We start from the raw sequence: 20676 nt of genomic DNA on the forward strand, positions 1-20676 counted from the left end.
CTATATTTGTAAACAATTTATTGTTTTTATTTTTATTTTGAGGCTACTTGTAAACTTGCATGCATGTGCTCATTTATCACCAAAAGATAAAATTAACAGGTTGGGAAGATTGTTTCATTTTTAAGCTGCACAAAAGTGCAAATGAAAGATAAACGCATAGTGTAGAGGGCGGAATTTATGCATAAATTAAATCCTAGTACAGACTTGTAAACAAAAACAATTTCCAGAAATAACTGGGGGTCGAAGTTCGTGCAATGGCGAGACGGAAAGAGGACTTTGGTAAGCAAACGGAGCAAAATCAATTCTTTTTAAACATAATAATACAAGCTTTGACAGAAAAGGATATATTGCATGATTGTGTGATGTTATGAAAAAACCTTGCAATGCTTGTAAGTTGTATATAGGTACGAGATCGGGAATGTTTTGTCATTCACGCATTCAATTTCAACATGTTCAATGAATGTAAATTATTTTTAACCAGTGTAAGGCGGCTGTATGCAATGACATGCACATTGGTTTGGGAACGAAGCCAAAAGCAACTACAACAAGTCCCAAGTGTATCATAATACAAAATATCAAATCCTGGAGAAGGGGGTTAAATTGTTCAGCTGTGTTTGCCCAGTGGACACATCAACGTTGAAATCACTCGATCAGGTTGAAAAGTGAAAGTTGACATTTGATCGAAAAATCTATCTTTTATGCACGACGACATGATCACAAGCTATCGGGTGTTCATACGAAGTTAGAAATTTTCGAACAAGTTCACTGTTCGCAGGGCACCCTTTTTAAAGGGTGCCACTTGGAAATTTGGAAAATCCTTTAAGGGTGGGGGTTTAAACTTTGTTGGTAAAAAAGGTGGATTGATATAAAAGGGTGGGAGTAAAATAAAAAGGGTGGGAGTGCCAGCTTACAATATATTTTCATTGAATGATAAAATCATCCTAGAATAAGTGCCAAACCACAAGAATAACTGCAAAATCACTGCCAGCAAACCATATCGCAAGATAAAATTCCATTTGATGCATGTTTACATCCACTAGGCTATCGTGTGATGATAGATGTGCAGAATTCGGCGTACTTGATTTGCTTCGAACCAAACTGCCTGTGACTTCATCAATGTATACAGATAGGGGGAAAAAGCAAAAAGTGGTGGGGGTAAGGAATTTTCAGTATAAAGGGTGCCTCAGCAAAAAGCATGGGGGTCAGGAATTTTCAATATAAAGGGTGCCTCAATAATTTAAAAGGGCGGGGGTAAAATAAAAAGAGTGGGGTCAAACCCCACTGCCAAGTATGAAGTTGACATCAACCTTTAACTATCAACTGGATAGGTAGTCACAGTGTGACTCACACCACATTGCTCTGTCTGTGCTGCGCATGCTGGGTGCCCCCCCCCCCAAAAAAAAGGGGGGGCAAGTAATTTTTGGCAGGTCAAAAGGGAGCAGTAAGAGATATTTGGCAAGTCAAAACAAATTTTTGGCACACATTCATGAGATGAATGTACATGTACATACCTTTAATATGACAATGCAATTTGCAAAATGTCCTGCACTGCAGCCTGCTCATTTAAAAGCCCAGGAGGGGGCTGTGCAATACCCCCAGGTGGTGGAGGGTAAAATTGTGGGCAAGAAATTTTAGGCTAGCCAAAAGGGAGGGGGGAAAGCAATTTTTGGGACACATTCATGGGCGCCTTTAAATTAAGTGCTCTAATACTAGTAAAAAGGCTTCAAACAGTAGGCCCTAGGAATACATATATCTTACTATAGGGCCTATCTAGACCATTTTAGGCCGTATAAAATTAATGTTTTGGTTCTCGTCCAGAGGATTTTCATGAATTGATGAGGGAGGGAGGTGTTTTTTTTTTTGTTTTTTTTTTTTCAATGTAAAATTAGCATTGTCAGTAGTTTTGGTCTTCTCCAACAGTGCTCGAGGAAACGATGAGGCCCTTTTTTTTTTTCAAATGTGAGATTCTGAGGATAAACCCCTAGAGTACCACAAAAAGACTTGGAAGTGATGCTTGTTCTCTAATAAACTTATTTATATGTGGCCATGCGTTTTGAATTGGGCCAGTAAATAGGTGGAGATGTTACATGCGCGCGACATTTTAGACTTCATCTTTTTAATTTTCTCAGTTAATATGCAGCCTATGTAGTTAAATTTGGTGTCAAATTAAAGCTCGTGATGAGACCAATACAGTAAACCTTAAAAAAGTTGTAAAAAGTTAACAACATTTGAATAATTTGCATCTAATTAGCATAATGTGCGGGGTGGAGGAGGATCAGGAGGAGGAGGATCAGGAGGAGCAAATTTAATAAAAGTGACCCTTAGGGGTCATATGATGCAAGAGGTCCATTTCTTTTTTCACATGTTTACAATTCACTTTAAACTGCATACTATAACACCATACAATCATATTCTAGGTAATTTGATTTACTTTGAGAAGCAATTTTGCATATTTTATTTTCCGTTCGGGTTACACATTAAAGTCAATGGGAAAATATGCCTTGAATGAGGCTGGCGCAAATTCATTTTAATTTTATTGAACCCTATGATGTTATATATGTATCTGACTGAGAGGAATTCAAATATGGAACTTTTAAATATGTGGGGTGAAGCTAACTTTTTTTTTTAATTTGTCAAATTTTACATTTTTTCCCTAAAATATTTGGTATTTTCAGTTTCATAACTCCTTAGTGTTACACCCTGTGTCAATTTAAAGTGCATTTTTGGATTCCTTGGTTCATTTGCAGCCAGAAAATGTATACTTTTATATATGTTGGGTATAATATGTGAAAGATATTCATATCTAAACGAAAAAACATGCTATTTTCATCTCGCGAAAACATGTAACGCATTACCGGCCCAACTCAAAACGCATGGCCATGTATGAAGATTTCATAAATCATTCCAAAGTCTAAAAAATTGAAAAATCTAAAAAAAAAAAAAAAATCTGACAAATCCCAGAAATTGAGGAGGAGGGGCGAGAACCAAAATATTAATTTTACACGGCCTTAGGTAAACCTGCAAATTGGGATCCCAACATGTGCAGGGGGGGGGCTAAGACTTTTTGGCAAACAAATTCAAATGAAAAGAAATTTGCAATTTTTGTAATCACTAGAAAGATGATTCATGAGGTAATCCTTAAATTTCCATTATTTACTGCATCCTCTACCCCTACAACTACATTTTGTAAGAAAAACTGCTGATTATGATCAGCAGGGGATGTCAAACATTTCGAGAGTTTCAATTTTGATTATTTCTATCTCAATTTTCAGATAATTGACTTTTTTATAAAAATAATGAGAGTTTTGGTGAAATTGAAAAGGTGATGCGGGCGGATGACAGGAAACTAAGAATTCGACTTTCATTTTAACCTAATGCATATACCGTTCCTTGACATTGTGCAGGAAGGGTTGAAGACTGAGAGGGGGAATCAGTTTTTGCTGGCCAAGTCAGAGGGAGGGAGGAGCAAGTTGTTTTGGTATGCCAATTGTGAGCATTTTAAACTTGTGGGATTTCCATCAATGCACCAGTACCGGTACCTGTTTTAAAAAATCCACCTTCACAATTCACAAAGATTGGTCTTCCAATAACATGTACGGTATGTTTGTATAGCCACTGGAATTTTGTTGCTCAAACTAGAGGGTGTCTGCCTCTTTTGTAAAAAAAACAAACAAACAAAAAACCTCATGTAAGAGGCATGTGCTCATGTGCATGTAGATCCAATTCATACTTTCAAATTGTGTCAGCTGACATTTTTATTTTATCTGCATAATGAGCCTATACCCAAAGGAAATAACGGGTACATGGACATGCAAATCTCAGCTTTGTATTGAACTGGAAAATACATTATGGTTGGTTTCATGTCAATTTGTTTGTTTTTTTTCCTTCAGAAATAATTGGTGGTTGAATGTTCGTTAAAATAAGCCTGTTCTCTTGCCACTTTAATGGTGTGAAACTACCAGACATTCTTCAAGATGACAGAGGAAGCGTCAGCATCAACTAACCACATGGATATCGATGTGGATAAATTACAACTAGATAACGAGTCTTCTCCTCCAGAACTTGCCAACGATAAAGACACAAATAACCACACTGAGGAGTCCATGGCAGCAGCAGCCGCAGCTGTATCGGGAGAGAAAAGCAAAACCACAAATGATCATGTTGTGAGTGATTCCGGTGATGCAGAACAGATGGAAGATGGTGATGATGGGGGTTCAAAAGAAGATGGCGAGCAGGTGGACGCATCAAAGAAAGTCTCTAATGAGGATGCTGAAAGTGATGCTGCTCCAGTAGAAGAGGAAAAGGATGAAGAAAAGGGTGCATGTGAAGCAGCTGCGTCGCTAGAAGAGGAGGACGAGGAGAAGAAAGAAACAAAGGCATTAAAGAAGGTTAAAAAGAAATCAAAAAAGGATGAATCAAATGAGGATAGTGATGAGAATGCAGATGACATGATAGAGGTAACGAGGAGAAGAAGGCGACAAGAAGTCGACAGCAGCGACACCGATAGCGACGTAGAAAGGCCAGATGGTGATGAAGAGACAGATAAAAAGAGCGAACCAGAATTATCAAGTGACTTTGAAGATGAACTATTAAGCAAGCCACTTCCAAAGCCAAAGTGGCATGCAATACCACAACTCCGCGCCAGGGAACTAGGCACGCCTAGAAACAGATTTGACTTTTGTACCGGAGCACTAGGGAGTGTGCATCTAGTATCCCGATTTGATAAGTACTGTGAACTGAAGCATCATGACGGTTGTGTGAATACGTTACATTTTAATCAGAGCGGTAGTTTGTTAGCGAGTGGAAGTGACGATCTAGAGGTGGTGCTGTGGGATTGGGCGAAGAAAAAACCAGTACTTGTCTATGAGAGTGGACACAGAAGTAATGTTTTTCAGGTAAGAGGATGGGAGGCCTTACTCTATAAACCTATGTGTAACATTCCAGTTGAAATCTGTATACAAGGCCTGATGATCTTAATCTTCCCCACAGGTAGTGTGAATTTCAAATGAAGTTACCTGAATAGGTGGCTCCATTTCAAATCTACACCCCCCTGTGTGGAAGATTAAGGTCATGTCTTCCATATAGGGGGTGTTTGGATTTCAAATCAATTTTAGCCTATTGGATATTAGCCATTTTGGATTGGCTTGCATGGAGACCAAATGAATAAGCTGCATTTTTTTGTGAAGGCTAAAAAATGGTTGATAATTTGCATATATTTAAATTATAAAGCAGGACTATGTGTACATTAATGTATGTACAAGATTTGTAAATTAAGTCTTAAAATTCACAGAGTTTCATCAAATGCAGACTCATGTCCAATTCATGCAGACTCCGATGCAATGCTTTTAAAACTGAAATCTGAGCCAGGTTATTACAAGCTCGGTAGTGAAAATTCTCATCACGCAGTGGAAATTTCGTCGGCGATTGAACTTTGCTGAATAGTATAGTGTTTCTAAGCTAATTTACGGGTCATTCCATATGAAATCAAGGAGTCGCCCACCTGACCCCTCAGATTTGCTTTATATTTTAGTCATATGTTGTACCTGTAAAAATATTAAAAACCTGCAAATTTGAGGTCTGTAGCTCTTCTGTAATTGCGCGTTGTGTCACGGGGTCATTAAATATGCAAGAAAAAATTTAATGTTTTGTAAACTGGCAAGTTTAGCCCCCCCTAAATTCACATTTTTGGTCAGATTAATTATTTTTGTTGTCACTGATGCTATATATAGGATAAATACAATGCATATCCAAAAAAATGAGGTCACAACTCATTTACATTTCGAACAGCGCCCTCACGAAGATGAAATTTATTGCAAATTCAACATTTTCAGGGGGCCCAAAGTCGATGTGGTCCACCTTCAAAATTTATAAAACATCACTTTTATATAACTACTAGTCTTAAATTACAACTTTGCTAAGTCCCAGTAATTGTATAGGTTGACTTCATATAAAATGACAAGCCCAAAGTTGACCATTTTCTTATGATTGCATGTAGTGCAAATGTGCCGAATTCGGAAGGCTTGAAAGTCAAATTGGCCACAATATTAAAAATAAATGATTAGATGAGTAGTTATTGGCCCTATAATTGCATGTCCAATTTGTCAACAAGTAAAAAAAATGTCTGTAATTGCGCGTTGTGTCACAGGGTCATTAAATATGCAAAAAAAAATGTAATGTTTTGTATACTGGCAAGTTTAGCCCCCCTAAATTCACATTTTTTGTCAGATTAATTGTTTTTTGTTGTCACTGATGCGATATATAGGACAAATACAATGCATATCCAAGACATTGAGGTGACCATTTATTTACATTTCCAACAGCGCCCTCACGAAGATGAAAATTAATGCAAATTCACCATTTTCAGGGGGGCCCAAAGTCGATGTGGTCAACCTTAAAAATTTATAAAACATCACTTTTATATGACTACTAGTCTTAAATTGCAACTTTGCTCAATCCCAGTAATTTTATAGATTGACTTCATATAAAACGACAAGCCCAAAGTTGACCATTTTCTTATGATTGCATGTACTGCAAATGTGCGAATTCGGAAGGTTTAGGGTTTAAAAGTCAAAATGGCCACAATATTGAAAATAAATGACTAGATGCATAGTTATTGGCCCTATTTACTTTTATTTCCATTTTATTTTCAATATTGGGGCCAATTTGACTTTCAAGCCTTCCGAATTGCACATTTGCACTACATGCAATCATAAGAAAATGGTCAACTTTGGGCTTGTCATTTTATATGAAGTCAACCTATACAATTACTGGGACTTAGCAAAGTTGTAATTTAAGACTAGTAGTTATATAAAAGTGATGTTTTATAAATTTTGAAGGTGGACCACATCGACTTTGGGCCCCCTGAAAATGTTGAATTTGCAATAAATTTCATCTTCGTGAGGGCGCTGTTCCAAATGTAAATGAGTTGTGACCTCAATTTTTGGATATGCATTGTATTTATCCTATATATAGCATCAGTGACAACAAAAAAATTAATCTGACCAAAATGTGAATTTAGGGGCTAAACTTGCCAGTTTAGAAAACATTACATTTTTCTTGCATATTTAATGACCCCGTGACACAACGCCGTTAATTACAGAATTTTTTTTATTTTTATTTTTGACAAATTGGGCATGCAGTTAGTGTGTATACAAAGTTTCAGACCTCTCTTTCTTTTTATAAAGAAGGCACAGACTCCCAAAGATGAAATTTATTTAAAGGGCAACTTTTGGGTCCAAATTTAGACCTCGCTACTCCAACTTTAAATGGCTGTCACAGAAAATCCGTAAGAGCTACAGACCTCAAATTTGCAGGTTTTTAATATTTTTACAGGTACAACATATGACTAAAATATAAAGCAAATCTGAGGGGGTCAGGTGGGGCGACTCCTTGATTTCATATGGAATGACCCTTACTGGAAAAAAACATCACATTCTATTTTATGGAATTGTTAATTTTCATTCTCTTACACATACCAATTTCAGGCCAAGTTCATGCCATTCAGTGGAGACACTACATTGGTGAGTTGTGCCAGAGATGGTCAGGTCCGTGTTGCTGAGTTGTCAAGTACTGGTGTTTGTAAAGGAACAAGGAAAATAGTACAACACAAGCAAGCTGCACATAAGGTATGTTTTAAACATAAAACTCTTTTTAGACTTCACTGGGGTTTAATTTTCATGCAGCCGCAAATTTTTAACCTATCGAAAATATTTATGTGTATAACCCAGAACTTATAGAACTGATAAAATCGTGAAAATATCCCACTATATATTAAATGTGATTTAGAGGTTTGTGACAGAAATTTTTTAAAGTGCAAGTGACAAAACTCAATGCACACTAAGCCAGGGATTTTTGGGCGGGCTCGCTGGTACCCGACCGAGATTACATTACAGGAAATACCCTGCCCGGGTGCCCGAAATTAAAAACACAATACATTGTGCAATCTTTTTTTTTTAGGTCAACCATGAATGATCCTAGCATTGAGGTCTAGGTCCAGAGACACTACAAAACCGAAAAAATAAATCAGTTGAAAATTTTTGCAATTTCGGGTACAAAAATGCACCAGGTACCCGGGCACAACAAAAGCAATGATTTTTCATCAAATTTACCCCCTTTTTTTCATGCAAATTAGAGGACAAAATTTGGTAAAAAAAAAACCCTTCTTTGTGGTTTTCAATGACTAGAATTTCAAACACTCCTTTTCAATTGACATGAAATAACCGGATTTCCCAAGCACCCCTTTTATCCAAATTTTATGGACAGTGCAAATTGAATACCCCTATTTTGCCAATTTTGCGGTCCTTGCTACTGGCCAAAAAATTCCCCTTTTCCACGATATTTGGTAACTCTCATGGTTGCCAACTTTTGTGTTGAGTTGGACCACCCCACCCTGAAACATAACTGCAATGTTACAAATTCCAACCCGAAAGATCAACTTTGACCGATATTTTAACTAGCCAAAGAAGAACAACATTTATCTTGGGACTTGAAGCAAATAATCTTACTGTAAGAACCAAATTATTCCTGCAAAACTCCCTTGCAGGAATCAAGATCTATACTGTGTGACAAATGTCTTTAAAACATGCTTGCACCATCATTGTCTCTTCAGCTTGGTTTAGAGCCAGACTCACCTGTGGAGTTCTTATCATGTGGTGAAGATGCTGCAGTGTTTGGCATTGATCTGAGAGATACACTTCGTCCTAACAAGTAAGTACAGATCATGGTTGTTTGATGTATATAGAATTGGCTTCATTATTAACTAAATGCAAACTATAGATGGCGCTATTTATCCTAAATCATATTTCTTTATTTGCAAGAGGTAGGTGATTAATACTGCCATTAAAACAGCTGGAATAGGTGAAACAAGCAACAAGGACATTTTATAAACATATTTTATCAAACGATAAAAGCAATTAAAGCTTGAAAGAGTAATTTCCAGTAACTAAATAGTGCCACCAATTTTGTCATTAATAAGCACATTTTATATCCGAACAAGCTTTAAAAAATGCTATAAAAGTGAATAATTTTGTAAAAGAGGGAAAATTAAAGTTGCGAATGACTCAAAAGCATCTGTATACATTAGCATGATATCACTTTTAGCTGTTTAAGCCTAAAATTTGGTTGTACATTATGTTTTGTTTGAAAAACTAATAAATGATCCCATCAAACAACCATGAGATAATGCAGGCAAATTTTAAGACTTATTTTCACAAGCAAGGTTAATTTCAACTCATATGAAATTTCTGTGGCTCATCCTAGTATCACTTCTTCAGCACTGGGGTTGGAGTAGTACATCAGACCCGTCAACTAAAGCTCCTGGGTCACAATCTTTGATGTCATATTGGAGTTTGCCCTCTTCCATAAATGTCACTGATGTGTGATTGTCCTCTTAGTGGTGGTATGAGGTCTGTGGCTGGTTCAAGTGATATGGGGCCACCTTAATTACGAACCGCATAATTCTAGTTACACTTTTTATTTAATCCATGGTCTTAGGTGGCCACGTGTTTTGAACTCGCCACCCTTAGCGTTACATCGCAAATATTATGAATTTTTACACCAATCAAGTTTCAAATTAGAATATCTCCACAACTATCAACCCTAAACTAGCAAAAGTATACATTTTTGGAAAGCTGAAGGCATAAGCAATTTGAATATACACATTTCAACTCATTGTACAGGGTGACCTTGAAGTTATACAGGGTGGAATAAAAAAAATCCTAATAAAAAATGGGTCAGTTAATGCATTGCTTATTACTAACTTGCAGTTATAAACTGAGAGTAAACAACATTGATTTGGTTAGAGGTTAGGGGAGCCCACTGATTTTGGAAAAAAAAATCACAGCTGTTTGGTAATCTTGGAATACAGGGTGTCCCAAAATATGTTCAAATTTTTTTACAATTCAACATATTTTGAACTGAAACATTTTACCCCTAGCCCATACAAAAAAAGTAAGTCCATATTTAGATTCCTCATTAAATTTCCTCTCAGAAAATGTAAACTTTGACTATGATAGGATAAGTAATTACAAATTTAGGGCAACTTTTAGATTTTGAAGACATCCGCATTGCTTACTACAGTGTTTAATATGAAAACAGGTAGTCATGCACTTAAAAGTTTGCATTTCATAGACTAAACCAATCATAAAGAGTTCAAAATGATTAAAAACAATTAGCAGAATAAATAATCTTTCAAAAGAGCTCTTCACCATGTCTGTAGCCCATATGGATGCAAAGATATGATCGGTTGATTCAACGCACACACAAAAATCTTTATTTCCCATAGACTTTGCACATACCGCCACCGCCTCATCCGCCACCGCCTCATCCCCCACCTCGGTCATTCTGAACTTAAACAACTCTAACTCCACTATCTTAGCTGATAAACAATTCTCCTTTGGAGGTCTGTTAGGGCACACATTTAGCTACAACATGACACCAAACACACTTCAATACCTTTTGTTTAAGCAGAGATATAACAATTTGAACGAGTCTCGATTTGGAAAAGCGTAACAACACCACCATTTTTGGGTGGCGAGTTCAAAACGCGTGGCCAGCTAGGATTTGACATGTGCCCATCATTTTCACCATTTAGCATCCTGTCCAAAATGACAGGTGGCTAGCTAACAACCAGATTGAATGTAAAAATATTTGTAATCTTACAAATGTATGTGCATTGCAGGCTGGTTACTGTCAAAGAAAGTGACAAGAAGGTGGCATTGTATACCATCTTTGTGAACCCTGTCAACACCAATGAGTTTGCCGTTGGTGGGAGAGATCATTATGTAAGGTAAGTACACAATCACAAATCATGTAGCATGATTTTACCTGGGGAGTATTTTGAAAAATTGTGTAGGGACAAATCACTATTCTACCCATTTGTGTACCCCCTGTGGGATTACAGGTGAGCGGGCGTGATTCAAATCTGCCACTAGAAAATCCCAACATGGTGTTACCTCAACATGAGATGAGACAGACTAGTTTGGTGTTTTTTTTGCACCTTTTGCAGGGACCTTTCGAAGTTAATTTCAGAGCCCGAAGTTAAAAGCCATGCAGCAAACATATTTTTGACTCAGGTTTGATGTGTAAGAATTTGAAATCACAAACAGTTTCAGAACTGAAAATGTGCAAACATATCCCACTATAGACCAGAATTATATGCAATTCTATTACCCCCACGACCGATTATTCAAAATCGCGCACTGTGATTTGTTGAAACGTGTCATGTGAAAGACCATTAATTAGCAATAAAGTGGCCAGGGCAACTTCTCGCATCACAGCGCAGGGCAAAGCGTGATGCAGTATATTAGCGTTGTTGCACATTCTACGCAAAGCATTACGCTTGGTTATGCGTTCTGCAATACTCGCTATATCACTTACGCTTTGGCTACGCGTAGGCGCTCCACCTTGAGGTAAACAACTTGAAATATTTTGGCAAAAAATGTGATATTTTCTTTTTAAATCGCACTATTTTGTCATGTTTGTGGTAATAGAATAGAAATAAAGGGTGCAGCATTATCCTTTAAACACAAATAATGTGTCCTCGGCAGTAAAAATGTTTAAATAATGGGTTCGGCTGCGCCTCGCCCATTATTTACGTTTTTACTGCCTCGGACACATTGTTTTCGTGTGAAGGATAATGCATTAGCCTTTATTTCTTAAATAAACAGGTGAGTTTTTACATTATGGTATTTCTACTATGAGCAAGCACCATTATATAAATCAATTTTAAAGTATTACCTTGTATTACTGTACTGACTCGAGTATAGTCCCACCCCGTTTTGAGGTGAACATTTTTCAAAATTGGGGGGTGGGACTATACTACATAGAAGGTTTCATTTATATTTCTTACCATGAATGTTTCTTTCTTTTTTTTAGAGTATACGATAAGCGTAGAATATCAGACGACGAAACCAACGGTATCGTCAAGAAATTCTGCCCTCATCACCTTGTCGATAGCGATATCAGAGCTAATGTCACATGCTGCGTTTACTCACATGACGGCTCAGGTAGGGTGCCTATACACAGTGTCTTAAATTGGAAAAATCGTCCTACTTTTAATCTTTCAGTTTGATTTGGGAAATAGTATTGGCTGACAATAAAAAAGCATTCAAAAGTAGGATCAAAACACTCAAAAGTACAGAAGACCAAAACAGGCTAAACCACTAAGACTAATACAAGCCAAATTGACTCCATCCACTTCACTTGAGTGCCTTCTTAATTGAAGTACTGTGACTGAATTGACTGATTGAAGATTCAAGTGTATTCATCCAATTATCAGCTTATTTTGGTCCTACTTTGAACTTGTTTTGGCCTTCTTTTTGAATTCCCATTTTAACCAGGATATTAGAAGAAGGAAAATTTTCCCAAATCAAGACTTTTAGAGTTTGTTTTGTTCACAGTTCAAAACCCAGGGGTAGCATTTCTGGCCTTTTAATATATCAGCAGTCGCCATCTTTTCTAGGCCAATTTTGTATACCTATTTTGTTTTGATTAGTCCCTTTAAAAAAAATTTTCTCCCACTTTTTTTTGTTGAAAATAGCCCAATTTTGCCTCACTGTCACCATGAAATTTGGGGGGAAAGTTGTAAAAACTAAGACACGGAAATAGTGTTAAATTTGGCTGACAGTTTAGGCTTTTGGAATATCACAGATCCTGGAATGTCACGAATCTACTTATTTTTTCATAATATTATTTTGTTGTATTTTCCAGAACTCTTAGCCAGCTATAATGATGAAGACATCTACATTTTTGATAGCAGTCACAGTGATGGCGCTGATGCAATCCATCGCTATAAAGGACATCGCAATAATGCCACAGGCAAGTACAAAGTAATGCTGCATGTATATGATGGTGGTAGATATCTGATATGCATATAACTGGAGGTATAAATGTAGATATCTGATGAGGATATCTTTATCTTTGATAGTAATCACAGCGATGGTGTTGATGTTGGTAGAAAAATTATTATCTGACACCTCATGCAAATTGTCCTGGGTAGGATACACTGTACACGCTAGTACCTCCCATGACCTGATCTATACACAAAGTGTGTGTTGATAAGGGTACGATATTGTTAGGGTTGGGCAATACCAATACTTAAGCGTTGTTATCCCTGCTATACCAGGGTGATGGAATTGTTTTGCTATAATGGTACAGGAGGTTTCTTGTGGTCCTAAACGGACCTATTTGTGCACAGATTAGGTTGTGGGAGGTAATAAGTTTAGGTAAATATCAATAGCATTTTCTAATTGCAGTGAAAGGAGTCAACTTCTATGGCCCCCGAAGTGAGTTCATCGTAAGCGGAAGCGACTGTGGCCATATCTTCCTCTGGGAAAAAGAAAGTGAACGCATCGTGCAGTACATGAAAGGTGACGTTGGGGGCGTAATCAACTGTCTTGAATCGCATCCTAGCAGTGCCGTCCTAGCAACCAGTGGTCTTGACCATGACGTCAAAGTGTGGATGCCTACAGCAAAAGAGACTTCCAAATTGGAAGGTCTAAAAAGGGTATGTGTTGTTTTTATTCCTAGTTCTTCTATCCAGTCCTTAAACTATGCAACATTGTGTCGTCTGCATCACATACTGTTGTATCTCAAGAGGCCCCCTTGTGTGATTTTTTATTATCATTGTTGTATTTCATAACAATAAGTGGGTTTTTAGCGGGTTTGCTGTCGGACAAGTTTAGACAAGCAGTTCTAAACTTATCCGATAGCGAACCCGCTAAAACCCACTAATTGGTATGGATTCCTGTCCTAAAAGCCTGTCCCACAAGTTATATTTGATAATGTTATTTTATATTTCGGCATGCTTCTTTCTTTTATAAATGGACATGCGATTGTAATATTATGATAATTATTCAAAGGTGACATGAATGATTGCTAAAATAATTCTAAACAGGACACTATCTATGTCTTTCAAGAACATACATGTATACAGCAATTTTACAAATTTTTGTACAAAGTCTATTTTAGACAAAAATGGGGAAAAATTCAAGTGGCTAAGAAACTGTTGCTATTCTTGTCTTGCATGAAGAGATCAGAACAGCTTTTGTAATTGGTGATGTTAAGTGAAGATATGGTATATACCACCCTGATTTGGCAGTGACCTCATTATGTTAATGCAGCTATTTTGTGTCTGCATCTATGCAGGGTCTTTAAGCATGTGCGTGTGTGCGCCAGCGCTTTCAGCGAACGCTAGCGATTTGAAACTACGCCAAATGAAATAAGCACTGACGTCAGTGCTACATCAGGGTGAAAAATAGTGTAGTAATGGGCTATTCAGTTTAAAATACACCCTTCCCCTGCGGAAGATTTTGGAAATATCTTCCATGAGGGGAGTATGTTTTTCAAATGTAACTGGTCAGGGTTTAAAATCATTTTGAAACCCATACTCCCCCTGTATTATGGCTTACCTATATCTTCCGCAACTGGGTGAGTATTTGGAAGTTACCCAATTGTCTATTCTATTCAAAACTAATATTCCCTCTGTGGAAGACGTTAGCTGAACCTTCCACAGGGGTAGTGTGGATTATAAATGGAATAGCCCAATAAATTTACCATTCCATTCTTTTCTCCTGCAGACAATGTTCAGCAATCGGCGGGAGCGGGAAGAGGAGCGTCGTAGTGAGCCAGATTTTATTGACAATCACATGCTAATGTTTCTTATGCATCATCTCAGACGAAGGGCCCTAAGACAGGTAAGTGTACTCTCCCAAGGACAAATAAAGCATCTGCTTTGGTAATAACCAGTAGATACTTTGTTTTACCTTGGGATCAGTCAAAACTGCTGTGTTTTATTCGCTGTCGTAGTACATGTTATAATATGGCTGTTGCTAGGTCAACTGGATCACGCTTTCTTTATTACGAACCACTGATCGAAATGATCACAACACAAAGCCTATGGCATATCAAAATTCGGAACAGGTGTATGAGCCCAGGCTTAGAGCAGTAACCAATGGTTAAGAATGTGCACTACGTCAGCGAATACTAGTAAACACATCACATAAAGTAATTACCCCCTTTATTACAAGACAATAACTTAAAATCTGTGCATCCAATTTTTAAAACTGAAGTAGCCAGAAGAAACCCCTTTGAGTTATGCAAATTTTGATACCCCATTTGTCTGCATAGCTCAAATTCTAATGGTGACTCCTTTTCCTTGAATGAAAAATGGTGCAGAATCCAAAGTAGCACTAAAAAGATATTCAAGTCAGTGTTCCATTACATTCTCTACATGAATGGTCATCAAGAATGACCCACAGTGACCAGTGACAAACAGGCATTCAAGCAACAAAAAAATGTTGAATTGGTTTTGGTGCAACTTTTAAATCTGTACCTTTTTTCATGTAAATGGTCACAATTGCAACACGTTTTGGGCTTTTAAGATGGATAAAGCATTAAAATTTGCAAAACAGATCTGCTTCTGGCTATTTCAGTTTTTAAATTTGATGCATAGGTTTTGAGTTATTATCTGGGGATAAATTGGAAATTACTTTATATGATGTTAACTTTTGGTGTATTTAATTTTCAGTTTGTGGTAAAACGTGAACTTATACATATACACAGGAATGAGAAAGTAGGTTCTACCAGGTGTGACATTTAAGTTGAATGGCACATGTGTTTAATTCCTTTCCCCTTTCTTTGTTTAAGGCTCGAGAAGCTGGTGAGATAGATGCAGAGGACATATCGCCCTCAGATAGTGAAGCATCCGATGATGATGATGACGACGATGATGGTGATCTTCCCCGCGAACATGTGCAGTGTGCACCCTCTTAAGCCTCATATGAAAAGTTTACACATAGTTACCATGGTGACCGGATGAAGGTAGTGTAGTGATATATACCCTTAAGCAATCTGGGTTTAATTTTTGAAATCTTTGTTCAAAAAGAATTATGTTTGGTTGAAACTCGCAGAAGTTAAGGATAATCTACACCACTAGCCATTATAATTGTTCAGGCAAGGATGAAAATTGGGGTATTCATATTTTGTCCATGATACAATTGAAACTTTGTATTGCTTGTGCTTGACCGTATCACAGTGTATGCTCAGATGAGCAAGGGTGCCATGTTTGAACACTACTAGCCAGCATCACCCGAATTCAAACCAGGGGTGTATAGTCTATTTATTTACCTCCAATTAAAGCTGCACTAGCTTTGAAGTTCAGCGTGTTCTGCGTTAGCTTAGCGTGTTCATACTTTTATGCGCACAATCAAAGTGGCGCATATGTACACGCAAGAAGCAATGCTAATGCAATGCAGCACACGCTGAACTTGAAAGTTAGTGACGCTGACTGGAGGTAGTGATATAGACTATAGCAAATGGGTGGACAGGGTGGATGAAGTCCAGGGGCCCCGAACAAAAGCGAAAATGAAATAAAGCTGATTACGGAGATGATGAAAAGGCGCTGCACTGCTCCTTGTCCATGGGCCCCCAGGGTTCTTGCTACGCCCCTGATTCAGGCATGCTCAAGAGGGCACCACCAAGTTCCAATCCAAATGTATTATTGTAATCACTGAATAGGAATAATGTGAAAGCTTCATGGTACAGCCTGAATGTTTTCCAGCGCCATTATTCAGGGTGGTGTGGGGAATGTGGATTATCCTTATTTGTTTCCGTGTTCATCAAATCCCTCTCAACAGGTTTAGGTTCTTTGATAGGGCATTATAAGAGAAGATATAATACTCTTCCCATAATTCATCTTCTCTGGCTCACTACTGTAAAAGTGACAATTTCCGCACTATTAAATTACCTTGCTAATTGCAAACTGTTATTTTTTTTAAAATTGCGATTCAAAGCTTCCTTACTTATTGACCTATACACAGAAAAATATATTTGTGTATTATTATTTTCGCGGTAGCTGCTGAGATCGCGAAAATACAAAAATAAATTTGTACTTTTACTGTATTGGGCTATTCCATTTCAAATCCACACGACCCATGTGGAAAATTTTCGACATATCTTCCACAGGGGGCGTATGTTTTTCAAATGTAATTGGTCAGGGTTCATAATTTTGAAACCCATACTCCTTCTGTTTTATTGCTTTACCTATATCTTCCATAACTGGAGTAAGTAATAGAAGTTACCAAACTGTCTATTCTATTTGAAACTCATACTCCCTCTGTGGAGGACTTTGACAGCTAAATCTTACACAGGGGTAGTGTGGTCTTTAAATGGAATAGCCCATTCTGAAGGTTGGTCATTCCAAAGGTCAGCTATAGTTTAATAAGCCAATTCGATAATTCAGAACAGAGTGCATTGTGGGTAAAAATCTCGGACGCGAAAGGGGATATATTAACACAATCCACCCATAGACAAATTTGGGAATGAACTTTGATTGAAAATTCCTGTGAATTTATTTTCATTTACAACACTGGCACTTACAAGGTAGGTTAAATATGTTATATGAAAGTTCTGTGGGGACAATCAGACCCAACAGGGTCAAAGTTCGTCAACATTAGAATACTGTGTGAGCCCAATCGCGATATCCCCCATATTTCTTCCCACAGTGCACTCTGTTCTGAATTATCGAATTGGCTTATTGGGTCGGCATAGTAGGCATTTATTCTGGGGTTTTGGAACTGGGAACTTCCAGTATTGGAAAAAGTGTGTTCAGAATAGTGGTCCCACAGAATAACTCATCTTCAGAATAACTGACTTTTGGAATAAGAACAAAAAAATCCAAGTGATTCTAGATGCATTATGATTTTATCCCCTGCTTCACAGGTATTGAATTTGCTAAATGCACATTTCCTTTACACAGCTATATTAAGAAGATGGTGTATTAAAACAACAATGTTCATTAAGATCTTATTTTGTGGAAAAAGGTTAAATTATCATGTTCATGTTTACACATATTATTTTTCACTATATTGCTGATCGATAATATTATAAATGTTGTAAAAATATTGTATCTATAAGAAATGTTAAATACATTTATATAAAGAGGACAGTTGGATTTCTATTATTAGAGTTATTTTTCATCCAGAGAGCGTTGATCATAGTCTAGTTGCTTATGAGCAAAGTTTTGATAATTATGGTAATAATTTGTGGGAAAAAATACATCAAAAAATCACCCTGAGAACCAATTAATCTGGACAACATGATATTACAAGAAAAGGACCTTTTGAATTCTGCATTTTGAACCTAGTGTAGTTGCATCCAATACCAAATGGGCCCTTCTATTTGAAAACCACACCCCCATGAGCAATATAAGAATTTGGTATTTGAGCCAAATTGAAAAATTTGGCTTTTCAAATTCTAACCATTTCATCCAAAAACAGCGATGTGGAAGATTTTGCAATTACAAACATAATTTCTGTAAACATCTTTTTTTAAAGATCTAACTGGATTTTAGCATTTTTCTCAGTTTTCCGATAGTATTACACACAAAAAAAACAGGACAACAAATGTATAGTCTATATATCTATCTCAAGCCACCGGCACTAGCTTTGAAGTTCAGCATGTGCTGTGTTGGGTTGCGTAGTTTCTTGCGTGTACACATGCTACGTGTTGATCGCACACATAATAGTATGTACATACACCAAGTAACGCTAAGCTAACGCAGAACACGCTGAACTTCAAGACTAGTGCCATTGTGACTCAAGGTAGATGTATAGACTATCTTGATTGATCGTATATGGTCTAACTGGAATTGAGATAATGGTGTGGTCTTCCACGTGGGAAGGGGTGTGAGTTTAAAATGGAATATACCAGTGCAAAATTTGATGTTACACCGTAAATATTTGTCTAACGGCACCTGGGCTCCTTTGCCTTATGATAAATTTCATATACAAGTAAAGGGGTCCCTCCTCTGAAAATCCAGACTAGAATTGTGACCGTACACCACGAATGAGCCGTAAATGTCCTCAATTGTATTCTGAGTTACAGTGTAAAATGGGCATGAAGGTCGTATTCATAGGTACCTCAATTTGGTGCTACGTGTACCTCATTTAATGAGATACATGTAGCACCAAAGTGAAATACCTATGAATATGACCTTCATGCCCATTTTACACTGTAACTCAGAATACAATTGAGGACATTTACGGCTCATTCGTGGTGTACGGTCACAATTACGGGTCCATGCCCTTACTTGTTGATGGGATTTTTACGGGAAGGGACTTCTAGTTTGTGCCTAAAATTCAAGTTGTGTCAAGGGAGCCCATTTGCACCATTTGGCCATTTTTTATGGTATATTACAGCTTATTACTTTAATTTCTTCTTGTAAAAGGACTAGACATGTTTTCTTAAGTATTACAATACCGTAAAGATTTGCCTAATGACGCACTTGGGCTCCGTTTCCTTGGGGTAAATTTCATGTGCAAATAGAGAGCTCCCTCCCTCCTCTAAAATCCCAACAAGAATTAAAGTGCTGTGCCCTTTTTTGCTGGTGGGAATTTTACCTGAGCCCATAGCACCATTAGGCAAATGTTTGCGGGATATAAACAAATCATCTGAAGGGTGTGTATGCCAGGCAGGGTTAGAATTTCATTCTTGCCAAAGAATTTTGCAGGAATCCGTTTTTTGGTAAACGCAGGTTTTCAAAAGTGGGGGCGCTGGTCTCGATACCCCTGACTGCTCAAACTACCCCGACCGGGTGCATTTCCAGTTCATACTCACGAAATGGGCTATTCCAGTTGAAATCCACACTCCCCTTGTGAAAGATTTTGGAAATATCTTCCAAAGGGGGAGTATGTTTTCCAAATGTAATTGGTCAGGGTTAATCATTGTGAAACCCATACTCCCTCTGTATTATGGCTTCTACTTCTACTTCTATACAAATTCTTGGTAGACCAACGGGTTGGTATCCCTCCAAGTGTGCAGATACTTCATCCAGTGCAGAGCCAACATCAAAATCAACATTCCCACCACCATTGCAGAACGAAACACAAAATAATAAGTGCAAGTAAAAAAATGACCATCTGGTGCTGAACTAGGTGAGAGGAGCGGCTGCTGCAGGAGCTGAGCCTATGTACAGCTCAGCTAGACAGGTGGCCGGTGTCTGCAGTCGGTTGTTGAAACTACTGACGGAGGGTGCAGTTGTGATGTGCAGTGGTAACTGGTTCCAGGCTGGTATTGTCCTTGGGAAGAAGCTGAATTTGTATGAGTCAGTTCTTGGAGTGATGATATTGTACTGTCCTTCTCTCTGATACCTTGTCCTGACAGTTGGTGTTTTGGACTGAGTGTAACAGGCTGGGATCTTGACTTGGACTTCATTGTGGTGGATTTTATACAGCATCGTCAACCGTGCATAGGCTTAACCTATATCTTCCACAACTGGAGTGAGTATTTCAAATAGAAGTTACCCACCTGTCTATTCTATTCAAAACTCTTAAGCTAAATCTTCCACAGGGATAGTGTGGATTTTAAATGGAATAGTCCAATATGTACTGGATTTGTGAAGACTACAAATTCATAAGATTTAGTAAATATTATAGGCTACTGTTTCCGGTACTTCAGATAAATACGGTACAGGAAATAATTTATTAATAGTTTATTTTTCCTGGTGTGGCCAGAATAAACAAAGATCAATTGTAATATTGTAATCCTTCAGTATAGCGAACGTGGAAATTTAAGCATATGAAAGGCATATGCACACACAATGCATACTGTACATGTATGGGTAGAAACTTATTGTTTTGGATGACCGTACAAAGGCAGAGAAGATATTTTACTCTTCCC

The 20676-nt window shown here is 37.6% G+C and overlaps 1 protein-coding gene across 1 annotated transcript; it reads left to right on the forward strand.

The window, feature by feature from the left end:
* Positions 1-180: 180 nt before the first annotated feature.
* Positions 181-18948, forward strand: LOC140169822 (DDB1- and CUL4-associated factor 8-like). The gene is made up of 10 exons (XM_072193124.1): positions 181-279; positions 3891-4895; positions 7485-7625; positions 8609-8706; positions 10679-10786; positions 11875-12005; positions 12709-12816; positions 13254-13504; positions 14577-14693; positions 15646-18948. The coding sequence occupies exons 2-10, from the start codon at positions 3975-3977 to the stop codon at positions 15769-15771; spliced, it is 2001 nt and encodes a 666-aa protein (XP_072049225.1). The 5' UTR covers positions 181-279; positions 3891-3974; the 3' UTR covers positions 15772-18948.
* Positions 18949-20676: the final 1728 nt, after the last annotated feature.

This window comes from Amphiura filiformis, chromosome 14 (genome assembly GCF_039555335.1).
Source record: "Amphiura filiformis chromosome 14, Afil_fr2py, whole genome shotgun sequence".
Lineage (NCBI taxonomy): Eukaryota > Metazoa > Echinodermata > Ophiuroidea > Amphilepidida > Amphiuridae > Amphiura > Amphiura filiformis.